Below are 25,753 nucleotides of genomic sequence, written 5' to 3' on the forward strand. Positions count from 1 at the left end.
TATTAAATTAGTTAGTACCAGTTTGTTTGCTAATTTTGAGATATACACAATCAAACCTGAATGGTTCTGATCCTAAAAAAGTCTGCAATGCTCCAGGTAGCCATCATCGTTCACAGCTCCCCCTTACAGGCAACGCTATACACAGTTATCTTTTTTGTTGTCTTCCTGTATTTTTGTTGCATGCTAATGAAGCTTAGGTAAAGCACACCTAGCTTTCTTCTTTTAGGTACACATGGAAGAGAAAGAACGAGCAGAAAACTCTTATGGTTGGGTCAATATGAAAGTTCTTTCCCTACAGCATAATCTCAACTAAGAAAGTTACTATTGGCTTCTCATTCGCCAAGTCTCTCCGATGAGAGGAGACAAGGGAGGAAAAATGATGAGAAAGCAGGGTTTTGCAAGAGGTGCCTCTACCCTGGATATGGAGCCACCAATTCCCCTGTCAGTGCAGAAAACTGCATTCCTCCTCGGTCTTTCTCTTTCTGTAAAGACCCGTATATGCTAGCAAAGTTAATTGACCCCAAAATATTAATAATCCTTAAACTGCCATACCAGCCACACTTGCATTCATTATTTTATTAGCGCTTTTCATGAGTCCTGTGGCATAAGTATTATTTCTATCTCACAGAAGAGTAAACTTCTAATGAGCTAACTACAGGGCCCATGAATTACAGGGCTGATGTGTAAATCCGAAGCTGACACTACTCCTTTGGGGAAAATGACTGCGGTCCAGCAGCCCACGGCCACGGCCACCACTTCCCCAGCCTGGAGCTTTCCCAGATAACCCACCTGCCTCGGATTCTCCAACTGCGGTTACCTTTCCAAGCAGCCTATTAAGCCGTAACTAGCCCGACTTTCCCAAACCCGGAAAACCACCGCTGCGCGTCTCGCCTACGCTCGGCTCGGCAGTGCACAGGTTACAGGGCGCGGCCGCCCACAGGTCGTCACCCCAAGTTACCCACGAACCCGGAATTGTCATTGTGTGGCTGATTCGGGCTTCTAACGCCCACCTGAAAAACGGTCACTGCTGAAGCTCCCAATTGTCAGCCGCCCCGCCCCGTGGCTCACAGGCCACTCTAGCCTCGTACTGAGCCGGTTATCTCGTTGCTTCCGGCTTGACGTCATCCATCTGCGCTGCGTGGTGGCGGGCACGCGCAGCCGAGAAGATGTCTCCGACGCCGCCGCTCTTCAGTTTACCCGAAGCGCGGTCGCGGTTTACGGTGAGCGGAAGGCGGGAGGGTGCACGCCTGACTCGGCGCTACTTTTTTGCCCTCATCGCCCAGAAATTACTGGAATTTTATCTTGGGGTAAAGAGGACACAGAGGTGTGTACGCCTCAGCGTTGGCTTCTGACCCCGTCGAGGGCTGGGAGGTGGGAAAGGCGATTTACCTGCCTCTTCCGCGTGCCCTCTGCTGTCCGCCTCCGCCGTCCCACCGGCGGGATTCAGGACCCCGCGTCCTGGGCACCCGGCGTGAGGGACTCACTTGTATGGTCCAGCTTCCCTGCGTTGCGCGCTTAGTGGGACAGGTGTTTCCAGAAACGGAGGAAGCTGCCGACGGGAGGGCCGGAGTGGTTTTAGGCAGACAACTGGCTCTTGCCCCGCCTCCTGAATGCCCGGTGGTGGTTTCGCCGCTCTTGACCACACCTTTAACCCTCCGTATCTCACTCCTAAGAGGTGGATTAAAAGATGTTAAGTAGGAAAGGCAAACAGATTAGCTTGGGAAGGCTTGCCAGATGTCATCTATTCTTACTCATTAGGGAAGAGTAGTTTTATCGTTTGAGAAACACCTTGCACAGAGTGTCTTCATGTTAGCTTATATAACTCTTAGCAGTGTTAAGTAGGCTGAGTTTTATTATCCCTTGTACATGAGATAGAAACTGAGACAGTAGCTCCAAAATAGGTGTGATTTACTAAAGTGTTTTTTTTTTACTTCAAACCCATTATTCTTATGTTGTTCATACATACTCAGCATGAAGAACCCTGATTTACTGTATTTTTCTTTACCATTTACGCCAATTTTTAAAGTAATGATTCAGCTACCTAGATATTTAACTGTGCCAATGTAGTTATTTATAGGAATGTCAGCGTGAAAATTCTGTGAAAGAAAATTGATTCTTTTTGGTAAGAACTTTTTCTTGTATGTGGTTTTTTTTAACATACAGTATTGGGTCTGTTTGTTTTTACCAGATTATATCTTGTTTATGCCATCAGAATTATTTTCTTTCTGTGCATTTTGCTGTAATCTAATTATCTGGTGATTTAAGATTCTGCTAAGAGTAATAGGAATATCCAAGATTATATTATCTTTGGAAAGGACCATTTAATTGGAGATCATCTAGTATAGTGCTTCTCCAGCTTCAGTTTGTGGTGGCATCGCCTGGAGATGTTGTTAAACGTAAATCCTGATTTAGTAGATTTGGAGTGAGGCATGAGTTTTTGCCTTTCTAACAAGTTCACAGGTGATACCACTGCTGCTGCAGGTAGTAAGGATAAACGGCAACCCTCTTATTTAACTGATGAGGAAAATGAAGCCTTAAGGGATTTGGCCAAGATGAGAGAGCCTATTCTTGGCAGAGTCAGGAATGTATTTTCCAGTACATTCTAACTCCTGTGAGGTACTAAAGTGACACTTTAAGTATATATGAATTTTCACAGGACGAATGACTTTGCAATATGTTTCTTTCAATTATGACTACTTTCAGACGATCAGCAGGTATTTATTCAGTGTGTACTATGTGTGAGGGACTGTGCTGAGCACTACCTAGAGGAGGTAGGACTTCAGTTGGGTCCTGAAGAATGGATAGAATTTGTATGAACAGGTGGGAAGAATATCATGAATGTGTGAATACACTAGAGTGAGCTTGATAGAACATTATGGGGGGAAAATGACTAGTGCAGACCTTAGTGCAGAGTATGTGTTAGGGGGAGTGGAAAGTAAGATTGGATAGGTTGAGTGGGATAATATTATCAGGGACCTTGCAAGGAGACAAAACTTCAAAACCAAAATCTGTAAATAAGGAGTTATTGGAGACTTTTTTTTAAGCAGTAGATTCTTACTGATGCAGTGGTTAAAGAGATGGTAGGAGGGAAACACATGAATACAAAGGTCAGGCTAGAAAGCTCTTTCCAGGCTTAAAGTGATGCGGCTGTATCAGTAAGTGATATTTGAGTAAGAATTACTGATAGAGTGACTGATAGGAAATTTTTCCCAGTTGCAAACATTTTTTAGTTAGACATACTATTAATGAATAACATGTTTTTTAGTAAATAATAAAAAAAAATATTTCCACTTATATTCTATTTTTATTTTTCTAGAAGTCTACCAGAGAGGCCCTAAACAACAAAAATATCAAGCCATTGTTGAATACCTTCAGCCAGTTACCTGGCAGGTAAGGCATTGATATTCCTGAAATATGCTTGCCTGCATCTTCATACTTACCCTGAGCTGTTTAAAAAATGCAGTTGTCTTTTGTTTTTAATAGTGAAAATGAAAAAAAATGTACCCTTGACCAAGCTTTCAGAGGTGTTCTAGAAGAAGAAATCGTAAGTATACTTTTATTTATTGGTAAATTAAGAAATGGTTACTTTTTAATTACTTTTATTCTTAAAAATGAATGTTTAAATATGATTACTTTTTCTAGCATGAGCTTGCTGCTTTGTGAAAGCTGACTTGATCATAGTGTAGAAGTTACGTAATGATTAAGGATTTTGACAGCACAGGTGCAACTTAAGTGTTTGGTTTGATAAATGAAGAGACCTCTCTCCAAATGGATAGTATGAGAAAAGTTGATACAAGGTCTTCCTGAGCAAGAGCTAGAGCTTGATGTAGGTCCTCTGGTATTGCTGTACGAACAATGCAACACATCCTGCAGTAGCACGAAAAGTCCAGTCTGAGAATGTGCAGCATGGGAACTGGGGTTCCATACTGTCACTTTCTTACAATAGCCTTCTCATCAACATAAAAAAATAGTGCCGTTTAACTTCAGTAGGCAAATTTAATGTGAGAGTAACTTCTCACACTCTAAATGTGAGAAATCTGAATTTATTTAACATTAGTGGGGCACTCGAAGGAAAGGAAAAAGTTTCGACAGTTTATTCTTGGTTAAGTGAAGGTTGGGTCCCAACGACATAGATCTTATGTCTTTGGTGATAATGCAGTGCCACCTTCTTTTGGGCAGTTCTGCATCAAAATTCATTTTTTCCCTTTTGTTCACACCTACTCACTTAACCCGTTGTGAGGCATCAGACAAGTTACTTTGCTTTTCTGGGCCTCAGTTTCATTGGTAAGAAGACAAATAACCATTCTTTCAAGATTGTTGTATAAAACAACAGTTAATGAACACTCAATAAATGCTGGCTTTTATGATGTTATGGAACCAAGACATTACTTCCCTTAAACTCTCCCTCAGTCATACTGAAGCACCAGTACACTTTATTCCCCTGGCCTTGCCTTTGCCCTGTCCATTGAGTTTTGGCCTCAGTATTTCTCTATTTGACTAGTTTATGGCCTCAATTATGCTAACGTAATTATTTTTCTAAGACCATTGAATTTTAAGTGAATCACCTGCTTATTATTTACTTGATATACTTCTACAATTAATAACTATTATTATCCAGTTTTTGCATTTTCATCTTAAAAGCAATTTTATATTTTGTGAGAAATATCTTTATCCCATTTTTGTGATAATCAGTTTAATGTCAGGGTATGTCTTTATTGTTAAGTTCATCTGAACTCTGGCTACTAAATTAAATTGTTTTCTCCTCTGTTGGTAGATAAATCATTCATCATGTGAAAACGTTTTAGCTATTATTTCTCTTGCTATTGGGGGAGTAACTGAAGGTAAGTATGGGTTGTTAATTTTTTTTAAGTAATCTTGGACGTGATGTGCTTTACTTAAAATTTATGCTCCTCATACCTGTTTGCCTATTTGATTTTGTTCATTTTTCAAGTTCTGCCTACCCTTTGCCAACAGGTTGTCCCAGTTAAATTAGCTCACATTTATTTCTCATCTTTAATATATAGCACACAATTTTGCACTTTCTTTGTTCTCCAGTTGTATCTTTTAGTCAGTAAGCATTTATTGAGCATCTACTATGTGCCTGGTACTAAGGTAAGTCTTGCAGATTCATTGGTCAATAAAACATTTTTTGCCTATAAGGAGCCTAGTGGCTAATGGAGGAAAAAGACGTGTAAATGTCTTAGTAGGTGTATTACTGCTGTTGAAGTGGGAATGCAATGTGGTTGAAGTACTCTTAACTTCAGTTTCCAAAGGAATCAGGAAGGTCTTAGAAAGGAAGCTGGGATGTGAAGGATGAATTTGTGAGACAGAAACAAATGGGAATAGCTATATGTAAAGGCCAAATTCAGCATAGCTAAAGAACAATGTCTCAGAGGAGGAAAATGGTAAGGAAAGACATGGGAAGAGATAGATTAGTGTCATTTTTAACAGGCTTTGTATACCATGCTAAAGAGGAGCTATGGAAGAATAGTTGTAATGGGAGAGACTGCTGGCAGGAAAAACTAGGTAGGGGACATTTGAAATGAGACAGTGGTGGGGGGATAGTTTCAAGAGATTTTTAAAAGGCATAGTGAGTGAACAGTGCCTAACATATAGTAGGAGCCGATTAAATATTTCCAGAAAGAAGCAATGCAGAAATAGCTCATTAGCACGCTTCTTTAATTTGGTTAAAATACCCATTTGATTAAATGAAATACTTATGTGAAAAGCACCTTTTAATCTGTAAAGCATTATTCACATATTATTTTGATATTTATTCCTACAAAAACTGGAATGTACAAGATAAAAGTGGTCTTCCAGTATAAGCTATTTTGTGAACTCAGCTTAATTCATAAATTCTGACTTTACATGTTAAACTTTTATATAAAATGCATATTCATTCAGCATATTTAAGTAAGTTCTACAGTGGAGTGAGTGTACCTCACTTAGTTCCTGTCATTTTGCAGCATCTGCTTAACATATCATTGATTACATCGCTGTTACTCTTGTAGACTAGTAATGTTTTTAACACTTGAAGTTACACGCAGTCTATAATTACAACTTTTACTTTATTTGAGAAAGATGAGGACTTAACATTTTAGTTAAACTGTAAATACATAAATGCTTTTTTATTTTATTTTGTCGGGAAATTTTTCCTTGAAAGAATATAGTATTGTTTACATATGTGACATGTTTTCACATTGTCCATAACTATTTTGTTAAATTCCATACAGCAGATATTTATTGAGCTTCTGTTCAGTGTCAAGACACTTTACTGGTTAAAATGTGTAAAAATGTTTACCCTTAGAAAGCTCACAGTACACATTACAAAGGTAAACAGGATATAATAAGTGCTACAACTTATGTACAGTGTGCTTGATAGATGAGGTAGACTGCTCAAAGGTAAAAGGGATTTTTTTAGATATGTTGTGTACTTTATGCTTCAAAAGATTAAGTAGGAATTTACCCCATGATAAAGAGGAGGAAGGCTCTTTAATCATGGAAATGTGAACAGAGCAAGGTGTTTGGGAGCTGAGAAGCATGAACATAACAATGTGTTTGGGAACTGAAAAGAGAGTATCTGTGGCCAAGGTTAGTATGAAGCAAGGAGGGCTATGCAGAGGCTGGAACACAGGTTATAAAAGTTCTGGGGGATCATACTATATAATCACGCCCATTAGAATAACCTGTGATCTCTATTTTTAAATAGTTTCACTGAATGAGAATCTTTGGCAGAGAAATCTAGGTAATTTTAAGTTCTATAATTGTCAAATGTGACTTAACTAATGCCAAACTACACTGCAACTAAGGGCAAGGCATATGCCTTTCAAATCTCTTGGATGCACAGGGCATCCATATATCATCACAGAATCTAAGTGTTACGGGGTTTTAGAGGTCACCTGTTCCAGTCTCATCTATGACTTATCCTCCCTGCCTTCTTTCTGTGAGGCTCCTGGCAGGTGATCATTCAGCCTCTACACTCAGTGATGGAGCTTACTATTTAATTTCTGTGAGATAGTTTTATGCCTCCCACTGGTTCTAGGCCGTATCCCTCACATCACATTCCAGATATGATCTTACCAGTGCAGAGCAGAGCTGAAAATATTAATTCCTTTTTCTGGGAAAGTAATAATATTAATGCAATGTTTTGGGCATATAGTGCTCTCTAGATATACATAGATATATAGAGAAAGATGTTTTTCTGTTTTTTTACATGCCATGCTTAAGTGGCTACTTTTTCTTAAACACTTAACAAGTATTAGTAATTATTATCTTAAAATAGAAGGAAGAATGAGCAGGGAGATAAATGTGTTTTTTAACTAGTCTAAATGCCCTTTTCTTAAAATCTTTATTGCTTTAATAATGTTGAATTTAGAAATAAACAACTTTTTACTATTCTATCTCCTTAAATGCATAATAATAGTTGAAATCAGTATCAGACCTCCTTGTTATCTTTTTTAAGGTAATCTTTTCAAGTCTCAAGTACAATTTAGCAACATTATAGAACAGTTGCAAATGAGAAAAAGGGAAAGTACTAGTCATAATTCCTCTACTTTGAAAACTACCATTCATTTTGATTTATGGTTTTAGTTTCTGTAGTCTTTCTAAAATTTTATTGTCATAACCATAATAGACACACAGTTTTGAGGCCTGCCTTTCTCATATAACATTATATAATAAGCATTTTCCAAGTTATAGTCATCATAACCATCATTTTTAATTGGCTGCATTATATTCTCTTGAATAGCTTAGTGGTGAAGAAAACAGACTGTGGAGCCAGACTGCCTGGGTTCGTATCCCAGCTCTACCACTTACTGGCTCTGTGATCTTGGGCAAGCTATTTAACTTCTCTGTGTCTCAGTTCTTCCATTACATAAACTGGATATAATACTGTCAACCTTATAGGGTTAAATGTGTTAATGTAAAGCACTTAGTGCGCCTGACATATAGTAAATGCTCTAAAAGTGTTATCAAGAATAATTATCATTATTGAGTGCACATACTAAAACTTAGGTATGTCCTGTTTGGGGACTTTTAGGTTCCTCTCATTTCATGTCTATTAAAGCCTTGTGTTTGATTAAGTGTGCCTTTAAAATATCCTTCAGAATGATTTTGCATGGGCTGTTTTACTTGACAGTATTTTAAACTTTTAAATTGGCTTGTGCTCCACTTGAAGGTATTTGTACCGCTTCTACACCTTTTGTATTGTTGGGAGATGTTTTGGATTGTCTTCCTTTGGATCAGTGTGACACAATATTCACTTTTGTGGAAAAAAATGTTGCTACTTGGAAATCAGTAAGTGCCTTAGATTCTTTTTCTGCCGACATTATTTTTTTGTTGATCCAGAATTGTGAGGGTAGTTTTTTTTTTTTTGCTTGTATTTCTAATATTGCTGATTGTCAAAAAGTTTGTCCGTTTGAAAGAATTACTTATTCTGCTCTCTTGGAAAAGTCATGTATGGAGAAAAAGTTGAAGTACAAAATTTCACTTAGTAATTAATTTGAAAATGTACACTTTTACATGTTGAAACAGTTTCTTAGTATCATGTTTTATCTTATATATCCGAAAATATTTTTATTTCATTGAAAGTGTTATTTGCCTGGTAAAAGAGAAAGTGGCATAGTATATTCCTAATGCATATTAGTATTCTTTAATATTTAATTACCTGTGACTTACTGAAGGGTATGCAACAACTTCTGAACTATTATAAAAATTTGTCTTAATTTCAGAATACATTCTATTCTGCTGGGAAAAATTATTTACTCCGTATGTGCAATGGTAAGTAATTCACTGATAAATGATTGTTTTCTTTTTTTAATGTAGATGTGGCCAGAAAAACATGTTCACTTAACCACAAGTAAAAATAGTTTTTAAATAATTAGTGCCTTCATTTCTAAATAAGTCTGATTTATTAAAACTGATCATTGAGTATATTTTTTAGAGATGTTACTTATTTTTTAGAGAGAGGGGGAAGGACAGGGGGGAGAAAGAGACATCAATCTGTGAGAGAAACATCTGTAGGTTGCCTCTCGCACACCCCCAACTGGAGACCTGGCTTGCAACCCAGGCATGGGCACTGACTGGTAATGGGGCTGGAAACCTCGTTGGTCCACAGATTGGCATTCAATCCACTGAGCCATACCAGCCAGGGCAAAACGATCATTGACTTTAAATTAAACGGTTTCTGTTCTGTATGGCAACAAAATGAAAACCAGAAAAAAAATTGTAAAGCTTCTCTTGCCCATGCTAACCATGTTTTATTGAATTATTTCTGGTTTTCTAGTGGGTTGTTTGTTTGGTTTTTTTGTCATAGTAGTTTCTACCCCCCCCCCCCCATCTTGAGACTACTGCTGTAGGAAAATACTCATAACAAACTGGTGAAGTAACTTTGGTATGATGTAAAAGAAGAATGATCTTTTCTGTTTAACCTTTATTTCCATATATTTTAGATCTCTTAAGAAGATTATCAAAATCCCAGAATACAGTCTTCTGTGGCCGAATTCAGCTCTTCTTAGCCAGGCTTTTTCCTTTATCTGAGAAATCAGGTAAGCTTTTTTTTACATCAAATGCTTTGCAGGAAAATCTTTTCCAGCTTTTAATGGGTTAGAATCTGTCATGATAACAAGAAAATGGTTCTAAAAGGTTAAAAAGTAGCATAGAAAATTGTCTTTTTATTTTCTTTTACTTGTGAACAGTTATATTGGTCCTAATAATATAGTTAGCCGTTAAATAAAGTCATTGATTATTTAAGTTCAAAGCTTAATAATAATGTGCTGTTGAATCACACTGAAATATGTAGATATGAACCATCATTTTTATATCATTTTATATAATATATGCCTATTTTTCTGTCAGTTTTCTCCCTAAATCCTGCTGTTAGTCAAATGTACCTCCCTTCATTTCTTTTACCATTTTTTTCACTGTGAAATGTGATACTCATATAGAAAAGTGCTTAAAATTATGGAGAATAGTTATGAAGCAAATAATATGTAACCACTATCCACATCCAGAAATGGAACATTGCCAGTTCTTTAGAGCTCTCCACAATCTGTTTAAATATGACAGATGTTAATATTTCTTTGTTTCAGTCTTCTTTAATATTAGGCTAATGTACCACCTACTTCATATGTTGTAAGGATTAAGTGAATTAGAATATGTGAAGAGCTTACAGTAGTCTGCATCTGGTAAGACCTATAATATATGTTAGCAGTGGTTGTTTTGTGCTAGATGTTGGGCACTGACTGGTAATGGGGCTGGAAACCTCGTTGGTCCACAGATTGGCATTCAGTCCACTGAGCCATGCCAGCCAGGGCAAAACGATCATTGACTTTAAATTAAACTGTTTTTTAATTTAAAAATTAAATTTAGGTGGGTTGTTTTTTCCCCACCTGCTGCTTACTTAATGTGGTCAGGATTAATTTAGATTTACCAATGTATTACTACCACTTATACTTCTGACCTTCTATCTGAAGTCATTTTCTCCTTTACACTTTTCTTTAGTGCAGATATATTTTTGTCTGAATATCTTCATATCTTCATTCTTGAATGGTTTCAGTTAAGACAAGATCCTAGGTTGGCACTAGATATATGATTTTATTTCCTGAAAAATAATCATTACTCTCCTCTCCTGCATTTTCTATAGACAAGTCAAATGTCAGTCTAACTCTTTTAAAGATAATCTAGACTTTGTTTCTTATTTGCTCTTAGGATTTTCTTTTTTTTTTTTCCAGTTTTAGTACCATGTATATAAGCATGGATTGCTTTTTATTTGTTATGCTTAAGATTTGTGGGTATCTTGAATCTGTGGATTGGTATCCTTAATTAAGTTTATAAGAATTTTAGCTGTGATTTCTTGAAATATTTTATAGGACTCTCTCTCTTCTTTTCTTTCTGGAGCTCCAGTAAACATCTTTATACCTTCTCACTATATCCTGTGTCTCTTATACTTTCTATATTTTTCATCTTTTTTGTATATCACATTCTAAATAATTTCTTCAAACTGTTTTCCAGTTCACTACTTCTCTCTTGATCTATGAATAATCCGCTGAGTTCTTAATTTCAGTTATTGTAGTTTTTATTTCTAGAAGGTTTTTAAAATCTACTTTGTCACTTTTTAGTTTCTTCTTCCCTGCTAATATTTCCAAATTTATTTTTTAGTTTTTAAGCAGGGTAAACATTGTTATTTTTATTTTTTGTGTCTAATTATTCCAGTACTTTAAGTCTTTGCTGGTCTGCCTCTAGTGTCCTTTTTACTGTTTCTCACTCATGAAGTCAAGATGACTCATGAAGTCATCTGTGTGTCTGGTTAGTGTTTGATGTTATATTTGAGAAGATATTTGATGGAGTAATTTTGAGGCTTAGGATAGATACCCTTCACCAGATATAGATTTCATTACTTCTATAATAAAGGCACCTTTAGAAGGTGACTACTGCTAGTCCAGGATTGCCTTAACCCAGCCCAGCTCAAGGACTACAGTTCTCTAGGTCATTGAGAAGACTTGGTGGTGGACTGCAGTTTGTTTTATCCATACTGATGATGTAGCCTACAAGTTCCTATCCTTGAAAATGGTTGAGGTGGGATTTATTAGATTTCCCACTTTTCTTGGGCCCAGGTATTTACTTCTATATCCTGGATTAAGGAAGCCGATAGCTCAGTTTTGCAACTGAATCTTCCTGTTTGGTGGTTGTCCTCAAGACAAGTGGCTTTGAAGGTTAAATGATGCATTGCTTATTTTTCTTTCCTCCTAGATCTTTGCCAAATATTCCTTACTATTTTTTCAGGTCTTCACTGTTTTTAAGAAAATCATTTTTCTGTTTTATTGCCCAAAACAATGCTACGAACATGGTTTATGATCTATATTTGTAGAATTAATGTAATTTATAGTGGGAGGATTAATACAAATTAATTAATTAGCCTTCCATTACTGGAAACTTACCTTTTTTAACACATTTTGAGCTACTTTATTAGAGATATGAATTCACATACCATACAAGTCACCATTTAAAGTATACCATTCATTATTTTCTAGTATATTCACAAGGTGGTTTTACTGATTCTAATTTTAGAACATTTTCCTTCTAAAAGGAACCTGTAGTCATTAACTGTCAGTCCCAGTTACCTCCACCCATATCCTTTCCCCAAGTCTTAAACAACCATTAATCTAATTTTCGGTCTCCATAGATTTTCCTATTTTGGACATTTAAAAAGTGAAATAATAGAATATGTGGCCCTTTGTGACTGGGTTTTTTTCAACTTAGTATAATATTTTCAAGGTTCATTTGCCTTATAGCATGTATCTCTAATGCATTCCTTTTTTATGGCTGAATAACATTCACTCTGTGGATATACCACATTTCACTTAGCCATTCATCAATTGGTATACATTTGGGTTGTTTCCACTTTTTGGCTGTTATGAATAAAGCTGCTGTAAACATTTGTGTGCAGGTTTTTGTGTGGACATATGTTTTCATTTCTCTTGGGACTATACTCCAAGCGAATTGTTGGGTCATATGGTAACTCTGTTTTAATATCTCCTTTATATATTTTTCTAATAGAATTTCTAGGTCATATAGTAACTCTTAAAAGTCTTGAGGAACAACCAAAGTGTTTTCCAAACAGACTGTGTCATTTTATAGTTGTATCATCAACGCACAAGGGTTTCAGTTTCTCCACATCCTCACTAACATCATTGTCTGGCTTTTTTATTGTATTCTTCCTGAGGGTTATAAAGTGCTATCTGATTGTGGTTTTAATTTGCATTTTCCTAATGACTAAAGAGTTTAAGTGTGAGTTTCATACGCTTATTGGTTATTTGTATGTCTTCTTTAAATAAATGTCTATTCAAATTCTTTGCCCATTTTAAAAATTGGGTTATGTTTTTTATTAATTAGTTCTACAAGTTTTGTTTTTATGTTCTGGATATAAGATCTGTATGAAATACACAATTTGCGAGGATTTTCTTCTGTGAAATGCCTTTTCATTTTCTCTATAGTATCATTTGCTTTACAAAAGTTTTACATTTTGATAGAGCTTGCTATCTCTTATTTTTCTTGTTTTTTGCTTCTGCTCTTGGTATCATATCTAAGAAACCATTGCCTAACCTAATGTCATGAAGATTTACTCATGTTTTAAGTTTTAGCTCGTACATTTAGGTCTGTGATTCATTTTTAATTTTTACATATGGTATCAGGTAGGGGTCCAGTTTCATTCTATTTATGGGGTAGAATGAAAGTAGGTTTACTGTTGTGAGTACATGAAACACAAAGGTTTTTTTCTGCTTATTTTTTAGTATAAAATTTTTATATTTAGGATTTGCCAGCTGGACTCAGCTCAGATGATCCCAATTTTGTTATCGATTTCCAAAGCATCATAGTCTGGAGCCAGTTGAACCTATGCCTTCTTCTCTCCGTCAGGCCTGATCAGGCCACATCAGTGTCATAGAACTTCAAATCCTGTTTGATCTGGTGCTTGATGGCCTTGACATCCACAATGAGCACAAGTGTATTGTTGTCTTGTCTTTTTCATGGCTCAGTAGTCAGGAGGAACTTGATGATAGCATAGTCATCAACATGCTTCTCATGGGGGTGCTCTTCCTAGGATATTTAGGCTGCTTTTAGAGCTAAAGTGTCTTAGGCCTCTGGAAGGTGGGTAACATGTGGATCTTCTTTTTTGTGTGGATGTGGATGCCTTTTAGCACTGCTTTCTTGGTCTTCGAAACCCTTGCATTAGCTTTGGGAGAGGCAGGGGCTTAATTCCTCATTTTGTTCTTGTGTTATTTATAAATTACTGTATTTTCCATATGAACAACTAAACTTTTTAAAAATTTTAATTGATTTTTAGAGAGAGAAAGGGTAAGAGAGAGAGAAACATTTTTTGTTTTTTATTCCACCTATTTACGCATTCATTGGTTGATTCTTCTGTGTGCCCTGACAGGAGATTGAACCTGCAACCTTGGCATATTGGGACAACACTCTAACCAACTGAGCTACCCTGTCAGGGCTTACCCCAGCCTATATATGGATACCAAGTGGTCCCAGCACCATTTGTTGAAAAAAACATTCTTTCCCTACTGAACTGGCAACTCACCTTGTTTATGCTTTCAGAATATTAACATTAATTGAAACTTAGGGACTTGGGACTAAGTCATCCTTGTGTCTGTCATCCTTTTATTCATTATTGTCACATTACTACTGACTTTTGCTTATTCACTCAATCTCGGTTTAAATTTCAGTTCCTCTGAGAGGCTCTCTTTGAGCATCTAACCTAAACCTGCCGCTCCAGTCACACATTATCACCACCTGATTACAGATCTCTTCTTGGCATTTAATACCACCTGGCATTTTTAGTGTATTTGTGTTGTTCACCTCTGTATTCTTTGTGCCTAGAAGAGTGCCTGATACCTAGTCATTATTTAAATATGTGATGAATGAAGGCTTTCTTTGTGAAATGAAGTATGCCCCCTCGTAAATACTAATTTGTGATTTATTTTTCTTGAATTTAGAAGACATAAGAACAAGGTTTCAATTCCCAGTCATTCTTTTGTCCTTCCTGGGTATCTCCAGCCTCCACTCTCATTATTTAAAAAAATTAGATCTCTTTTTTAATGTATTGTATTTCCAAATTAGCAAGATAATGAGAAACCGTTTTTCTTTAACTGTTAACTATAGCTGTTAACTATTTGAAAGACTAACAATACATTGCTAGAGGTTGCTTTAAACTATATATGTCTTAGTAAATTATATTTTAGATTTTAAACTATAAAACTAATACAACATTCTTACAGAAAATTGGAAAGTGAAGAAAAAACACTATTCAAAATCAGTCCTACCACCCTAACATAAGCTAGGTTGACATTTCAGGATATTTTCTTACGGTACCTTTTCTTTTTTCTTTTTGACATTTGTAAATACTTGAGATTCACCTAGGGTATATTCCAAGATCTTCAGAAGGCCATTTTAGCATGTAATTTACCAATTAAATATAGTGAAGTATGGCTGAAATTTTTGACTTAAAGAGAATTATGGCATCTGCTATGTTAAGTAATAAGTAAAGGATAGACAAAAGCTGTTTTAAATAGTCATAGCCAAATGGTCAGCCAGGCTGATTCACGACCTTACTTGATCTAGCATACTAGCTTTTTTTAAAACTTTCCGTTTTGTAATAATGTTAAACTTGAAGAGTTGCAAAGATAGTATAGAGTACCTGAATCAACTTCACCTAATGTTACCTTCTTACATAAATGGCACTGTTATTGAAACTTGACAAATCAACATTGGCACTGGACTGTTAACTACAGAGTTTATTTGTATTTTACCAATTTATCATTACTCTCTTTTTTCTCTTTAAGGATCTAATCCAGGATCCCACATTGTCTTTATTTTTGTCATGTTTCTTTAATCTCCCCACTGTGCGAGTTGCTCAGTCTTTGCTTGTGTTTTTCATGACCTTGACACTTTTGAAGACCACTGCTCTGCTATTTTGTAGAATGCCCTTCAGTTTAGGGTTTCCGATATTTTTCCATAATTAGATTAAGGTTACGGATTTCGGGGAAGAAAACCACAGAGGTGATGTGCCCTTCTTAGTGTAGTATTTCAACATGATGTTTATGTGTCTTATTACTAGCAATGTTATCCTTGATTCTGTATTTCTCTGCTATAAAGTCACTTTTTTCATTTGTAATTAATATTTAGAGGGGAGATACTTTAAAGCTATGCAAATAACCTTTTTTTTTTTTTTTTGGTAGACCTTCGGTTCAGTTGTACATATTCATCACTGGTTCTTGCCTACATCGATTGTTATTAGGTTGTCCTGATAGTGACTTTCTGTTTCTTTTATTCCTTCTACATTTAATAATTGGGTTTATTCTGTAAGAAAGAGTTGTGTCTTCTCACTTATTTACTTATTAATTCAGTCATCTATTTCATTATGAACTCATGCGTATTTATTTTATTATCTATATTATAATCCCATAGTATCATTATTTCCTTTGTTACTCAAGTTGTTCTAGTTTTGCTTATTGGTAATTCTTTCAAGTTTCCCTTGTATAAAAAGATGGTCTGAACACATCTTGTATTTTCCCGGCCCCAGCTCTGGAATCACCCACTTCTCCAAAGGGCCTGATTTTGCATTCTTGCATTTAAGAATGATACTTAGAACCCAAAATATGCTAATATGCTCATTGCTCCTGGAATGTGAGTGCTTCTAGACCCTCTCAGTGGACAGAGCTAGGAAAGATATGTATGTATACAAACCCACGTATACATATACATCTATATCTATTTCTGTATCTTATGAGATCCCTGGACTCAATTCCAGGATTGGGGTGGGGTGGGGGGCAGTGGTGCCCCACACCAACAAGCATTTGAATTCAGCTCAGTTCTGACACTGTGTATGTACACAAAGATAGCGTCAGGTTCCACAGGTAAAGGACTCAGTCCCACAAGACCAGCCTCCACTTGAGTAGCAGTTGCAAGACCAGGTTTTTACCTGTGCCTCTTACCAACTGGCTATAAATGAGAGATTTTCCACAACCTGCTCCTTAGGTTCAATTAATTTGCTATAATGGCTCACAGAATTCAGGAAAACCCATTTACTTACTAGATTACTAGTTTATTACAGAAAATGTTAAAGAATATAAATCAACAACCAGATAAAGAAATAACGTAGGATGAGGTCTCAAGTAAAGGTGCTCTGTCTTCTTTGAGCTTGGTGCTCAGCATGGTACCACATGGAAGCACTCCGGTTCCCAAACTTGGAAGCTTCAAGAGGGCAGCGAGCTGTCCTTTTGGAGCGTTTATGGAGGCTTCATTACATCATCACAATTGACTAAGTCATTGGCCATTGGTGATTGGTTCTGTGTCAAGCCCTTCTCTCCTCCCCAGAAATCAGGATATAGGACTCCTCTAACCACCTGGTTAGCTCTACTGGCAAACAGCCCCCACCTACCCCTTTGGGTAGGGTCCAAAAGTTACCCCTTTAACGTAACAAGAGACACCACTGTTGCTCTCATGGCTTAGGAAATCCCAAAGGGTTTGGGAGCTGTAAGGCCAGGAACTGTGGATGAAGTATGAATATATCTGAGACATACATTTTGGTCACCTGAATGACCAAACATATATATTTCTTATAAATCACAGTATCACACCATTTCTCTATATATTTTTAAATAATCTACAGCAAAAACCATGAGATCATACTAATATTCTGGGAGTATTTAAGCACCAGTAGACCTGCTTATTTATAACTTCTTTTTCTGACAGAAACCTGTCTCAATAACAACAATATATTTCCCATAAATATTGTTACACACTCACTTCTTGCTTATACAGTTTTTATTGGTGATTCAGCAAAAGTATAAATTACTACGTATTTCATTATGTAAAGTTGTCTTGAAATATTCATGAATAATTAAGATAAACTATATTGTATGTAGAACTCTGTGTACTCTAAAGGCAGCTTTAAGAAGTGAATTTTCTTTTCTTTTTTAAAAGATTTTATTTATTTATTTTTAGAGAAAGGGAAAGGGAGGGAGAATGAGAGGGAGAAAAATACCAGTGTATGAGAGAAACATCGATTAGGTTGCCTCTTGCATGTACTTCAGTTGGAGACTGGCTGGCAACCCAAGCCTGTACCCTAACCAGGATTCTAACCAGCGACCTTCTGTTTTGTGGGAGGATGTCCAGCCAACTGAGCCACATGGATCAAGGAAAGAAATGAGTTTTAGAAAGATTTGGAAATCCAAGTGTGGTGTTATTTCTAACTTGATCTTTTGTTTAATTATGGATTTGTTATTTTATATGACAACAACATTATATTCTTAAAGAAGTTTAAGTGCTTGATGGATTTGCTTTGAAATCTTTTCTTTTTTTAATAGGTCTTAACTTGCAGAGTCAATTTAATCTGGAAAATGTCACTGTTTTCAATACCAATGAGCAGGAAAGCACATTGGGTCAGAAGGTAAGACTGATATGAAATCTAACAGAACATGTTTATATGTTTGTTATTGAGGTAACTTGTATGACCTAAGTCATCAAAAGTTTTAAAACTTTTATTTCCAGTTTGTAAAAATAATATGTATTTTCTTAAAAATGCAAACAAAGTAGAAATATTTCAAATAGAAAATATAGCTAATCCAAGGCCCCAAAGATAACCAACCACTCTTAACATTCTTTAGCAAGACTTTTTGTGTATGTGTAGTTTTATTCCAAAAATGACGTCATGTAGTACATACTGTTAAAATTTACTTTCTTCTTTTAGCAGTAAAAATAGATGCATTTTTGTATCAGTATGTTTAGATGTGGCTCAGTGTTCATGCCTCATGATAAATTTTTTGATATATTACAGTCCCCAGTCAGTGGGCACTTAGATAATGTCTAATAATGAGAAATTGTTAGCAGCATTATAGTGAGTAATATTGTGTATATCATTGCTGTATTGTGCAGGTGTTTTCTGTAGGATAAATTTTGATAAGTGAAATTGCTATGTCAGAATATATGCACATATCAGATTTTGATGGCGATTGCCCAGCTACTTCTCAAAAAGGTCGTACCCATTTATAGTACTACCAGTGGCACATAGAGAATGCCTGCCCATTTTCGTACAACCTCATAGCAACTCTGGGAATTAACCTTTTAAAAATCTTTGCTTGATTGATACTTAACTTGAAAAGTAAGTCATCTTTGCCTTAACTTGCTTTCCTTGGTTATTAATGAAGTCAATGAACTTAGTGTACGTTTATTGGAATATATTTTTCTTCTGTGCTGATTTGAAGCAGTGAGGAAGAGAATTGCCTATTAATGCCATTTGCTGTTTTCTGTGAAATGTTTTTTTCTTGTGATGTGTAGAAATTATTATTTTATATAGAGAATTTATTGCCTACCATATGTTGATACATCTTTTTCTCAGTTTATACTTTTTCTTGTAACTTTATGGAGTCTTTGCTGAATAGAATATTTACATTTGAATATAATACTAACATTTGTTTATCTTTTATTGTTTCTTACCTTTTGTCATACTTAAGGCTTCTGCTCCACAAGATTATATCAGCCCCTTTGTTTTCTTCTGGTGCATTTATGGTTTTGGTTTTTCCTTTATCTCTTTTTTTTAGGATTTTATTATTTATTTTAGAGAGAGGAAGGGAGGGAGGAAAAGAGACAGAAACATCAATGAATGGTTGCCTCTCACGTGCTGCCTATTAGGGACCTGGCTGGCAACCCAGGCATGTGCCCTAGACTGTGAATTGAACCAGCAACCCTTTGGTTCACAGGCCGGGACTCAGTCCACTGAGCCACACCAGCCAGGGGTCCTTTAACTCTAACCCAGCAGAATTATTGTAGTTTGGAATAAACTGAGTTATAATTTTTCCCCCAAGTAGTGAGCCAGTTATTTGCCCACTCATTCTTTAAAGATTATAATATGTCCAGAAGACCATCCAGGGTTGTGAAATTCTTTTTTTTAAATTTTTATTTATTTATCTTTAGAAGGGAAGGGAAGGAGAGAAGGAGAGAAATATCAATGTATGGTTGCTTCTGGTGCATCCCCTGCTGGGAACTGGCCTGCAACCCAGGCACGTGCCCTGATGGGGAATCGAACCCTGATCTTTTGGTTCACAGGCCTGTGCTCAATCCACTGAGCTACACCAGCTAGGGCTTAGGGTTGTGAAATTCTTGAATATTCAGCACCTACTCTTCATTTAGGACCAAGTAATAAAGTTTTCAAAATTATTAACTAGATAAAACTAATGTCTCACTGTAGATTAATTAGGCTACTTAAGTAATTTATTCCTTGAAGTGTGAAATCATTATCAATTTGGAAGTAATGTTGACTTTCCTTAAGGTCTTTCAAAATCTTGTCCTTCATCTTTATGTATCTTTTAAGTACTTCTTGGGCTATTCCATGTAAATTATTTTGAACTTTTCAATGTGGAGCTGGACACCCAGCATCCCAGCATATCCTGCCATGTTCCCAGCTAATAAGTGTTCTGCGTGAGGATCAGGGAGCATTTCCATGGTAAAAATAAGGTTGGAGATTAAATACTACCTAAATTCATTGTATTTAATGCAGTTCCAAGAGTCCTCAAAACACTAATGATTTTCTCAGTTCTCTAAAAGGCCGTTATATATATTCTACATATCTTGCTGTAGACCCCTTATTCCCAGAGAGAACCTATTGACTATGCTTGGAGAAATACTGGTTTAAAACTTTTCACATTATCTTCATGATTGTCCTGTATCATTGTCATACTGGTCTTGAGTTCTCAGCTCCTTGTCACATAGAATTCCCATTGCCTTAAAGATTAACTATAGGTCTATATAGTTACTATGACTAGACTGCTTTACTGATGATTGTCTAGCAATTTTTGAATGACATTACTCCAGCATTTACCTTCTGCCTGACAAATGCTTCATTACAGGCTGCACTTTTTTTTTTAATTTAGCACACTGAAGATAGAGAAGAAGGAATGGATGTAGAAGAAGGTGAAATGGGAGATGATGAAGCTCCAACAACTTGGTGAGATTTCAGAAGTTCAGATTTCTTAATTTACAAAGATAATCAAGTTCTAGGTCAGGGTGTCAAACTCATTTTCATCTGGGGCCACATCAGCCTCATGGTTGCCTTCAAAGGGCCAAATGTAATTTTAGGACTGTATAAATGTAACTACTCCTTAACTAGGAGCAAGCAGCTTGGCACTGCAGCCAGGTAGATATAAGGTGCCAGGCTGGGTAAAACAAGGTGGAGGGCCAGATTTGGCCTATGGGCCTTGTGTTTGCCACCTGTGTTCTAGAGTGAGAATGTACACAAAGAGTAAGGAAATCATGCTTGTAGATTTCTTTTATTTATCTTTCATGTATATTACTTACAATTATAAATTCTAAATTTCTAATGGGTTGTATCAATTGGTTTCTGAATTGCATGCAGGCAGTTTATTGTTTACACAGCCTACTTAATACATGTTCATAACATTTAAAAGACCAAGCACAAACAACCTAAGTACTCCTCCCCTTTTGCCTTTCATTTAGCTTTGTGGACTTAATGCCTGTGGTTATTGAGCTGACTATTTAATGAAGTAGGAGGAATAAGAAACTTCCTGTGCATTTCCCTTCATTTCAATTAGTTTAGCCTTCTTATGTTCCTCTAATTTGTGACTAAAATCAACCAGTTCTGTGAGCATCCTGATCACCAGTGTTTTGAACTGTGCATCTGAAAGTTTGGCTATTTCTTCATCGCTTAGATTTATCGGCTCTGGGGCTCTAAGTTCTTCTTGAGCCATGTTTTGATCTGTTTTTGCCTGCAAGAGATAAGGGGACAGTCACCTACAAAGGAGTTCCCATCAGACTGTCAGCTGATTTCTCAAAAGAGACCTTACAGGCAAGAAGGGGCTAGAAAGAAGTATTCCAAGTCATGAAATCCAAAGACCTACATCCAAGATTGCTCTACCCAGCAAAGCTTTCATTTAGAATGGAAGGGCAGATAAAGTGCTTCTCAGATAAGGTCAAGTTCAAGGAGTTCATCATCACCAAGCCCTTATTATATGAAAGGTTAAAGAGACTTACCTAAGAAAAAGAAAATTAAAAAGATGAACAGTGAAAGGACAGCAAACTCACAGTTATTAAGAACCACACCTAAAACAAAAGCAAACTAAGGATAGCTAGATCAGGAGCAGAACCATAGAAATGAAGATCACGTGGAGGGTTAGCAACAGGGGAGTGGGAGAAGGAGAAGGGGGGAGAAGGTACAGAAAAAAAGTAGCATAGACGGTAGGTAGAAAATAGATAGGGGAGAGGGCAAGAATAGTAGGGGAAATATAGAATCTAAAGAACTTGAGACACGACATAAACTAAAGGGGAATGGTGGGGGAGGGGTGTGCAGGGTGGAGGGGAATGACAAGGGGGGAAATAGAACAACTGTAATGGCATAATCAATAAAATATATTAAAAATTTTAAATTTAAAAATTAAAAAAAAAGAAACTTCCTTTCTTCTACCCTCCTGTCCCTTCCTGGGACCTTTTCTTATCTCATCCTCTATAACCATTCTTTCCTGTGTTCATTCCTTGCATATAATTTTTTTCTTTTTTTAAATTTTACTTATTTATTTTTAGAGAGAGGGAAAGGGAGGGAGAAAGGGAGAGAAACATTGATATGACAGAGAAACATTGATCACCCCTAACTGGGTACCTGGACTACAAACCAGACATGTACCCTGATCAGGAATTGAACCTGTGACCTGTGGGTTTACAGGCCAGCACTCAATCCATTGAACCATATCAGCTGGGACCAAATAATTTCTTTTTAATGATCATTAGAAGCAATGAGGAAGAGTGAAGGCATGAAGGAACACTTTCACTAGCATTCTTCCAGGCATCTGAGATGACAGAAGTTATGATCATTATGATCATTTTCCTTCTGGAAATTGAGAGAATTTCCAGAAGATCAAGAAGGGGTTCCTATATCTGCACAGGGAGATATATTCCTTTTATTTCAAATTTAAATAAATACATATCCCCAAAGAAACACTGAAAGTTGTATAGCTCCAAGCATAGCCCTAATATTTCCTAGTCATATAATCTTGAACAAATTACTCGGTTAAGTAAGTTTCAGGGTCTTTAAAATGTAGTGATGCCTACTACCTACTTTAGTTATTGAGAAGATTAAATGAGATGCTATTTGGAAGTGGTCTGTTAAGGTGTTTGGTACTTATTCTTATTATGACTGTAGTTATTGATGTTAAAAGGAGTGATATATGTAAAGTGCTTAAAACAGCATCTATTCAGTACCCATCAACTCTTATCTATAGCTTTTTTGTTTGTGGGTTTTTTTAGAGACTTATTTATTCATGTGCATTATAGATAGAGTAGGTTTTTAAGGTCTGGTCTGTTGGCCACTAGGCAAAGCTATTAGGCTCCAAGATAACAGGTCACCTGAGACAGGTCACCAAAGACAAACTCTGATCATTGCAGTTTTTTCTAGTTAGACTCTGCCTAAGCCTGTGTAGATGAATCAGCCCCATTGGTAATGTTCATAAACTAGTCCCACCTGCAGGAAAATCATTTGAACAGGACTCAGTACTCAGTTGCCTCTCAATCTGTTATAATCATGTTTTTTTTAATGGAGGAAGAAATTGTATGAGGAATTACTTTGTGACCAACTATATCACCAGACTTTCTTAGGCACCACATTATATAAAGAACACATTACTCATGAGTCTACAGATTTGGCTGAAATACATAATAAAATTTCTTGTATTAAAAAAGTTTATTGTGTAAAATCATCAGCTTAACATTTAAAAAATACAGTAGTCCCCCACTGTCCATGGGGAATATGTTCTAAGATCCCCAGTGGACATTTAAAACTGTGTGTAGTACCAAAGCCTGTGTATGTTCAGTTTCTTCCTACACATTTATACTTATGATAAAATTTAATTTATAAATTAAGCAGTAAGCAAATGATAACAGTAACTAAAAATAGAACAATTATAACTATTGTAATAAAGGTTATGTAAATGTGGTCTCTCAATCTTACTGTTCTTATACTCACCCTTCTTGTAACGATGTGAGATGATACATGTCTGTGATGAGATGAAGTGACTTAAGTAACATAGGTATTATTGTGCTGTAGGTTAGACTACTGTTGACCTTCTGACAGAAAGGGTTACTTGAACAAAGGCACTTAGATTCTACAACAGTTAATCTGATAATCAGTGTAGCTACCCAATGACTAATGGGCAGGTAGTGTAAACAGTGTGGATACACTGGACAAAGGGATGATTCACCTCCTGGATGGGATGGAGCATGATGGTGTGGGTTTTCATCACACTGCTCAGGACAACTGACATTTAAAACTTATAAATTATTTATTTGAGGGATTTTCCATTTAACATTTTGGACCATAGTTTATCACAGGTAACTGAAACCATGGAAAGCAAAACAACAAACAAGGGGAAGACTACTGTATGTTGCTTTGTTTTTTTTTAATCCTCACTCAAGGATATATTTATTGATTTGAGAGACAGACATCGATCTATTGCCTCCCACATGCACCCCAACTGGCGATCGAACCTGCAGCCTAAGTTTGCACCCTGACCAGGAATCCAGCCTGCAACACTGGTGCGCAGGGCAGTGCTCCAACCAGCCGGGCTGCCTGGCCAAGGCTGTATGTTGTTTTATGGAGGATCTTCACCAAAATAGTAATGAAACATTCTACTTTGGATAGTAACTCTCCTCTCACTTGTTATTGTTTATATTTACAACAAGTAGTTATATTTACTTTGTGTGGATAAATATAAAATCCAAAAGTATCTGGGGAATGGTGAAGGTGAAAGGCAGAAATATAGCAGGTTGAAACATGAAAAGAGGGTAAGGAAGTGGTGAACATTGACTATAGACAACTCTGTCAAGTTTAGCTAGAGGGAGAGAGACAGCATGTAGTGAAAAGAACCATCAAGGGGGAGAATTTTTTAAAAAGTATATTAGTCCTCAACTATAAAAATATCCTAGCAATAATATATATTAAAACCACTTTAAAATGTATTCTGTGAGGCACCTCAATCACAAATAAGGCCAACTAAAGATAAAAGAAGAAAGATTAGATGCCCTTATAGATAGATGATAAGAAGCAACTTGGAATATGTCATCACTAGTATCAAACATTAAATTAGATGTGAGCTTCCTAGCAACTGAGATAAAAAGGGACATATAATGGCTACATAATCCTCATTCTCTAATAAGAGGTAACTTTCTGGTTTCTTAAGAGATAAACTTTCCTGCTACTTCAAGAGATATTTATTCTTATATGTAACTGAGTAACGTTTTGTGTGTGTGTGCGATATGCATGTACATATAAATATTTGCATGTAAATACTCTAAAAACAGTTTTGTTTCAAAAAAAATTTTTTACCAACTGTATGGAACTGTACAAATATTGAATGTTGTATTATTTGATGAATACAAATAATTTATATATGGCTGTTTCTTTTTCCATTTTACTTTCTCATTTTGGGAAATGTTCTTACTGTGGGTCTTTTTTTTTTTAATTAGAGCCAGAGAAAGCCAGACTTACAATCTTATTTTTGTAAATCACTAATGTTAATTATCAAAAAAGGTTGATATTCAGATCATTGTTTTCCTGTTTTCAGGGTTGTTTGGTACTAGGAAAGAGTTCAGAAAGTAAGTTAACATGCCCATTATTAGGTTCTTTTGAATATTGCTGTTTCTTGACAAAACTTTTGGCAGGAGCTAGATTTTTGTCAATTAAAAGTTGTCGGTCAATATTCTTCATTATTGATTTGAAGCAAGATCCACGTGCTTGAGATACTAGCAGTTACTCTAGCAAAGTTAACATTGTTTTATCAAAATTAGCTAAGCTTGCTGACTTACCTGTTTTGACAATTCAAAGCCTGTAACCTGGGTGAGAATGTAAAAGCATAATTTCAGACATTTTTGTGCAATAACATGTACATACTTTGTTACTGCTCTTTCCTTGTAAACCAAGGGCATTTTCAATTATTTCTAAGTTCAAAGCTTTATTCACGGCAGTTGTCAGAGTATAAAAATAAGATAAGTCATGTGATACCTTGTGGTTAGATGTATGTTTTTCTTGAATCCATATGCCCATTGATGTAAATTTAAACAAATAAAATTCTTTAATTGGATATTTTATGATATTAACTTATAGTTTGTCCTCTTAACCATATGAATTAAATTCCTGTGATGAGATTCTTACCTTCATGTTTTACTAAAGTACTTTTTTCTTTGTTCT

General features: G+C 36.1%; 1 protein-coding gene across 1 annotated transcript in view; it reads left to right on the forward strand.

Annotated features, from left to right (window-relative positions):
* The first annotated feature begins 1,139 nt into the window (after positions 1–1,139).
* Positions 1,140–25,753, forward strand: part of THOC1 (THO complex subunit 1) — a 48,465-nt gene continuing 23,851 nt past the window's right edge. Inside the window, exons 1-9 of the mRNA XM_037158396.2 lie at positions 1,140–1,220; positions 3,317–3,390; positions 3,484–3,544; positions 4,775–4,841; positions 8,177–8,295; positions 8,730–8,778; positions 9,450–9,545; positions 17,874–17,956; positions 20,436–20,509. Of these exons, the coding sequence (XP_037014291.1) occupies positions 1,167–1,220; positions 3,317–3,390; positions 3,484–3,544; positions 4,775–4,841; positions 8,177–8,295; positions 8,730–8,778; positions 9,450–9,545; positions 17,874–17,956; positions 20,436–20,509 (677 nt within the window). The 5' untranslated portion in view covers positions 1,140–1,166. The remainder of the gene's footprint in view (positions 1,221–3,316; positions 3,391–3,483; positions 3,545–4,774; positions 4,842–8,176; positions 8,296–8,729; positions 8,779–9,449; positions 9,546–17,873; positions 17,957–20,435; positions 20,510–25,753) is intronic.

The sequence above is a fragment of the Artibeus jamaicensis genome, unplaced genomic scaffold (genome assembly GCF_021234435.1).
Source record: "Artibeus jamaicensis isolate MK-2021 breed Jamaican fruit bat unplaced genomic scaffold, CSHL_Jam_final contig_354, whole genome shotgun sequence".
Classification (NCBI taxonomy): Eukaryota; Metazoa; Chordata; class Mammalia; order Chiroptera; family Phyllostomidae; genus Artibeus; species Artibeus jamaicensis.